This window comes from Taurulus bubalis, assembly GCF_910589615.1.
Source record: "Taurulus bubalis genome assembly, chromosome: 2".
Lineage (NCBI taxonomy): Eukaryota > Metazoa > Chordata > Actinopteri > Perciformes > Cottidae > Taurulus > Taurulus bubalis.
The window spans coordinates 38,292,498-38,299,034 of record NC_136590.1 but is presented as its reverse complement, the minus strand read 5'-3'; the positions used below and the strand labels follow the sequence as shown (position 1 = coordinate 38,299,034).

At 41.9% G+C, this 6,537-nt stretch overlaps 1 protein-coding gene across 1 annotated transcript in view; it reads left to right on the top strand.

Annotated features, from left to right (window-relative positions):
• Positions 1–339: 339 nt before the first annotated feature.
• Positions 340–6,537, top strand: part of LOC306732908 (roundabout homolog 1-like) — a gene marked incomplete at its 5' end in the record, with an annotated part of 74,855 nt that continues 68,657 nt past the window's right edge. Inside the window, 2 exons of the mRNA XM_079214083.1 lie at positions 340–433; positions 2,223–2,315. Coding sequence (XP_079070209.1) covers positions 340–433; positions 2,223–2,315 — 187 coding nt within the window. The remainder of the gene's footprint in view (positions 434–2,222; positions 2,316–6,537) is intronic.

Below are 6,537 nucleotides of genomic sequence, written 5' to 3'. Positions count from 1 at the left end.
TTAAAGTGGCGAGTGATGGAGAACGTCTGGAGGTTGGTGTCGGCGGATGTGAGGTTGCGGGTGGGAGCGTGTTGGTGCAGGAGGTCAGAGAGGTATGGAGAGGCAAGGTTCTGAAGGGCTTTGTAGGTGATAAGGAGAATATTGAGCTGGATTCTTTGCTGTATGGTGAGCCAGTGGAGGTTGTGGAGGACTGATGCTATCGGACTAACGTCTGATCGTTTTGTTCCTCCAGCACGTCTCAAGTTCTGCTCACATGTTTGTTCTGTCCCAATAAATGTGTCTCTGGGTTCCAGGTTTATTGGGGCCTTTTTTAAAGGCAGACCCGGGCCTCTGGGGACCATGCAGGCTGCACAACCACCCATCCCACTCCTTCTCATCAGCCTTCTCTGTGTCAGCCAGCTGCAGCGAGGCCATGCCCTGGACATTTCATCAGGTGAGAATCTCTTCACTGACATTGAGAGTACTTATCCTTTCTCTTGTTTTGACCTTCTTGATGTGTTGTTGTATTAATGTATTGTTCTTTTAAGATGGCATCGTGTTTAGCTGGCTTTGAAACATGTGGTTCAATCATAGCTAATTAAATATGTTCAACTCAAACAGCCTAGTGATGATTGAAAAGGCAGTCAGGGTTTAGGGATTTCCAGTACAATACAATTTTTCCCTTAAGTGGAGAAGAATATTCTTAAACAGAATATCTCTCCCTCTCTGGTATTATGAATACCTGATTCTGAATACCTGACCAAAAGACATCGTCTAAAGACTTGCTTTGCAATTTGTTTTGGGTTTTTGTGGATGAGAGAAGAATGAAAAATAAATTCGCCAATACTATTTTAATAGCAGAATGTCAGCACCTCCTAGGTGCAGTTATACTGCCCTCTTCTGGTTGAAAACAGACACAGAACTCAGGATGTCTATTAATAATTTATTTGTGACATGTCCAGAGTGTGCATTCTCATGCAACAGTGCATCCTCAACCTGATTTTTCCCTTTAGTTGAGCTAAAAAATGTTTTGCCCCTCTCTACCTTCATTTACTCTATATACAATTTATTTAATTCTGATAAACGGGGTTAATAAAGGTCAGGTGTAATATTAATTGGTGATCTTTTGAGAGGGTTAATGTCTCACTTTATAAAATGATTAAACACATAGTCAGGTTTGGTTTTAAGTATAATTATTGACTTTAGTATGAACACTGCCACAGCCAAAGCTGGTATGAACATTCCACTGGACACACTGATATGTGTATTTACGATTCGACAGTTCTGTGTGTCTTTTATATTCAAACAACTTTTTAAAGCCTGAACTTCAACAAAACAAGACCAAACTAAGTTATTGGTTTTAAATCCAGTTATGTGATGAAGTGGTGGCACCCTATAGTTGCATAGTTCTATACAATTCCCATAAAGCACGGCTACATCAATGCAAATGTTATTGTTGGTGCACGAAGCATTTGAACATTATGCATAAACCATATTTTTCAGATGGTGTTCATCGCGTATATAATTTAACTATACTGTAAATTGTATAAAAGGTTTATTGGTTGCTTAGCTAAATCCCCATTGCCTGTGTTGCATTACATTCGGTGCTGAGACAGAAGAGATCCTATTCTTCTTGCGACTGAGACGTGAATGTGTTCATACATACTTCACCACTGATTAAATCTGATCTCAGTGTCGGCGCTCAATGTGCTTCCAAAGAAACATGTATCAATCTAGCAGCAAGGGAAACGTCTCTTCAGACTTCTTTGTTGACACAAATCATACTGAGTAAAAGAAGGCAACTTACATAACTAACTGTGTTATTGTGACTGCTGCCATGTTGCACCAATGTTCAGCATCAGTAGGAATACTGTATTCCATAAAATACACATTTGTGATACTCTATTTCAGCACTCTCTGAACAAATGACTATGAATTGAATAAAAAAAAGCAAGCAATAAATAGAAAAACAATACATTGAGCCTAATAATAGTATTGCAAGGTCACCATACAAGAAGACCTGTTGTAGACTGAAATAAGATAACATAAGATAATCCTTTATTAGTCCCGCAGTGGGGAAATTGCAGGATTACAGCAGCAGTGCACACAAGAGACACATAGTAAATGTCCATTTCCACAGTATTTAAATCTATCAGTGAGATTTATTAACTTAGTTTCCTGTTCATAGTTGAACTCCTTTAACTCCATAAACTCTATTACTGGTGGTGTCCCCATCCAAACAGATACAGAGCAACACAGAGGGAACCGTGAGGTCATCTCCCAAACACCTGAATCCGAACCAGCTTCTGAACAAGACAACAGCCTCGGATACAAAGGTATGGTCCAAGTGCTACATTTGATTTGTGCAATTGTTCAACCAATGGAGAGCCTTGATGTGTTGAAGTTTAGCTCATGCCTGGCACTCTACACAACACATCACCGCCATTCTTCAGTCTCTGCTCATGCACCACGTTGTTGTTACTGTAGTAGACTATTGTGGTAATCCAGCATGAGGTGTTACCAATCAGAAGTGTATGTTGTTAGTCTGTGTTTGTTTTTTCTTCTTCTAATTTTGTCACCATTCAAATTTACAGATCTGTTTTATCCAATTCGTTTTGCTCTTCCTCGAAGCAGCCTAGTCTTGAATTGTTCTGATCTTGTGAAACAGTTTGAAAGAAATCTCTGAAATAAACCTTGAATAAGCCAGCAGTCTGTAAAGTGGTGCTCCAGATTGTGCGGATTCTGTATTTGTCCTTTGAAAGATAAAAAGTTGAACCCAATTCCCAGGAAGAGGGCTATGTTTCCCTTTTGCTGACAAAGACTCTAATACCACTTAATGCCAGTTCAGCAGCTGCAGACCTAAAGTGCTGTGTCCAAAGCCAATGCAGTTCAATCCCCTCTCCCTTTGCTTTGACATTTTATGGTTTAGGCTCAGACTTTGGGATGTACTGATATAGAACAAAGCTCCACCTTTAGCAGATCTCCCTATAGCCTCTACGGTTTTACAGGGTGACAAAATAAGACTTTCTGCTCAGTCTTTCTGATGCCTGGAGAAAATGGAAGTCAAAAAAATGGAGATGCTAAAAATAATGATGTGTTGGGCCTTTTATCTTTAATGGGCAGCATAACACATATATTTTTCTTTTTTGTAACCTAAATTGGGGCTCTTACTGGCTGCCATCTGACGTAGTGGAGCTAATGGCTAAAAGAGGGGTTATTTATCCGTCTGTTTCCTTCCTCATGATAAGGAGCCTATTTTTTTTCATACCTTAAATCTTTGTGGCCCAGCAGGAAAGAAAAAAAAAGATGACAGTGTGAATGTTAGAAGTTGAAGGGATGTCCAAGTCTTAAGGACTGATAAGACCATCGGGTTAGCTGCCGGTTTGCCAGTTTGCAGGAGGATTTAAAGAGCAGCGGCATGGCTATTGCGTCATCCTTTCTTCCTGTGTGTTGCTGAACGCCAAGGCTGTCTCTTATTTGTCTTCAACTCTTTGTGTAACTCAGAGCAACTATAGTGACGTGCAGTGTGAGGTGCTGACAAATGTGCAATGATATGAACAAGTGGAGGGAAATGAAGGAGTCAAAGAGCTGTCACAGATAATAGACAAGCAGGGAGAGTGGAGAATCAGCATGGAAAATAAACGCTTGAATAGAAAAACGTAATGTAGCGAAAATCCCAACTAATGGCAGGACAATGTGTTACAAACATAAATGTCCACGTGCAATTAAAATCAGCATTTCATGTCTATGCACGTCTATTTTCTTGGACAAAGCAGTCAACAGTGATTAATAGAGGACGAGCTGAGGCCAGGTTTGTTGGTCTGTTGAGGTTCCAAATTATTTATTCCTTCATAAATATTTTTTAGATTTGGCTTTGTGCTTTTTTGGACAATATTTTCTCCCCTGGCCCAGAGCCAACTGGAGAGCTACTTTGGAGTGAAATAAATAAATAAAAATAGGTCTCAGTCCTTGGCACTGTCTGCTTGAAATCCTTTGCCATTTTATGTGCTTTGTTGCCATGAAGACGCACATTTCTTTGTGTCCATTTTGCACCATCTGTTCCTGGAAACATCGATGTTGGAGATGCTTTGGATTGTGACCAATTGTGAAATGCACGACAGAACTCACAAACCCTGCATTTAGCTGCCTGCACTGCACCTGTTGTTATGTTGAGGCCACACGCGACGAAGGCCAGAGCCCCACTGTTGAACCTCTGTCCTCTCGTCGTTGCCGCTTTTGCCCGACTGTGATAACAGCTTTTTTATACTGGTCAATGTTATAAAATGAGACTAATTATGCAGACACAACATGACCGTGAGCATATTGTCCTCTCCAACACTATGGTGCTATTATGGTGGGAGCAGTCATTCAGTCTACCCCCGCCGAGATGCCAGAGAGTCGTACAATGGGGATGATATTTACTTGGAGGAAATAGAAAAAAATGTGAACAGAGACCCAGAATAGCAATGTGCAACAATTGAATAGGACATGGGACAAATAAGAACATGCAACAAAGCAAAGAAAGGAGTGGATGCTGCTCTTTAATGAAAAGATAGAGCGCATGTTTTGTACGAGACTGTAATTTCACATGTTTTCATGGTTGTTTACCAACTGTGATGTATGGGCCTAGAGCACAGGCCCCATTCAGCAGAGCCACCAGTGGTCCACAATGGGCAATTACAGGATTTGAGGTGAGAGGTCCGGGACCAGGGAGGGCCGAGTCAGTCTAAATGGGACCTAAAATACCAGAAGCATCACTGCTTTTTCTGTGGCGTGCTATTGAGGCCGAGTGATTGAAGTTTCTCTGAATACATAATTATCCTCTCTCTTCTTCCGTTGCTAATTTTGGTTGGACTTCTGAAGGGATTTTTAAGTACGTGCTTTTTGTTGTAGAGGTGATGCGTGCACTTAACTTGGCATATTTCGTGTGGTGTCATGCAGCCTGCTTGCTTATTCCCCTTGGGGACCGGAGATATCAACGTGGAGCGGACAGAATAAAGACAGACTGAATTTTAACTTGGGATATCAATATTTAAAAACCAAAAAAAGTGAACCACCAGCCTGCACTACAGCCCTGCAGCCAGCAGAGGGAGTGCTGACCTCCTTTGACAACACAGGACATATTCGAGGTTCACTGGGTCACAGCTGTACTGTTACTATTAACTTTAAAGGATCAATCTTACCTCCATTCAAATGGTAATTAATTCGAGTAGAATTTCACTTAAGCTGTTGGAGTCATACTCCAGCGTGTTTAATATCAGGACATATTATGTTAGGCATCACATTTCTAATGTACTTAAAATGCCATTTGATTTCCCAGAGGGGTGTTGAGAGGTCAGAGGGTGAAAACGTCATCGATTTTTGTCGTTGGAAGAAGACTCACAATGCTGCTGCCGGGTGTGGTTGGAGGCACTTTTTACTGCCTCATTAGGAATATTCTATGTATTTATGTTTCATGCTGCCTGAGCGGATCCCTTTAGCTTTTAATAAGGGCACAGATACAGTGCACGTCCCTGCCGTAATGGGGGGGATAAAAATAGTATAAATCATTAATCAAGGTCAAATTATGCTGCACTTTCAAGTGTAGACACACTTTGAAATATTAAGTATACTTTTGGTTTGGGAATTTCTGGCGTTCATAAAAGGCTCTTCTTCACAGATAATGATGGACACTTAAAACAAAGTGTTTGATTGGTGCAGCCAATAGAATTCATAGCAACTGCAGACTGCTGCCTTTCATTAAGCTTGAGCCAGCATGCTGTAGGATTAATTGGATATTACAACTTATAACACCCACATTCCGTATAGTTTGCAGTCATTTTGATGCATTCACCAGGCTGCTGTAGCCTGGATCTTTTTTTCTTCTTCTTTCTCTTTCTTTCTTTTTTTTTTCTCATACGGGACGTGCTCGATGCAAAGTGGAGCCTCGTGTTGCGAATACGTCCTGATGCGGTTAAATGGTGCCTGACTCGCTGGAATCTCCTCTGACTGGTTCAGGGAAACCAAAGCAAGCGCAGAGCGCAGAGACGCGCGCGCCTCATCCAACCAGCGCCGGTCCCACGAAACCGGGGCAAAAGTACACGTTTGAACAATTTAAGTGGCTGTGCAAAACTGGACGCGTCTGCATGTGGCTTCTTTTTTTTTGGATTCTCGAGGAGCTGGTCACTCTGGGAGTGGGACTGCATTTAGCGCATCTGCTCGCGGGTGAATTCCGCCAAGTTATCAGCATTTGGAAGTGAGGAGTTCCAAGTGGCGTTGAGTGGATTACTTCTCGACTGACCCGCGCAACGATGCCGCCGACTGATCTGAACTTTGATTCAAATATAAATTCACTCTCCCAGGAACAGCCCTGAACGGTTTTTATCTTCAGGAACTCTCCTCCAGCAGCCGGATCCCCGGCATCGGATCTGAAGTTGTGGTTTAGATGAAACAGACAACAACGCGCATTCTAACGGGATTTACACCGTTTCCAGCTGCTCTGGGATGATGCCTGCCTGTCTGACGGGGATTTACTGTCTACTGGCATGTCTACAGATGTGTTCAGGTACGAGTTATTGC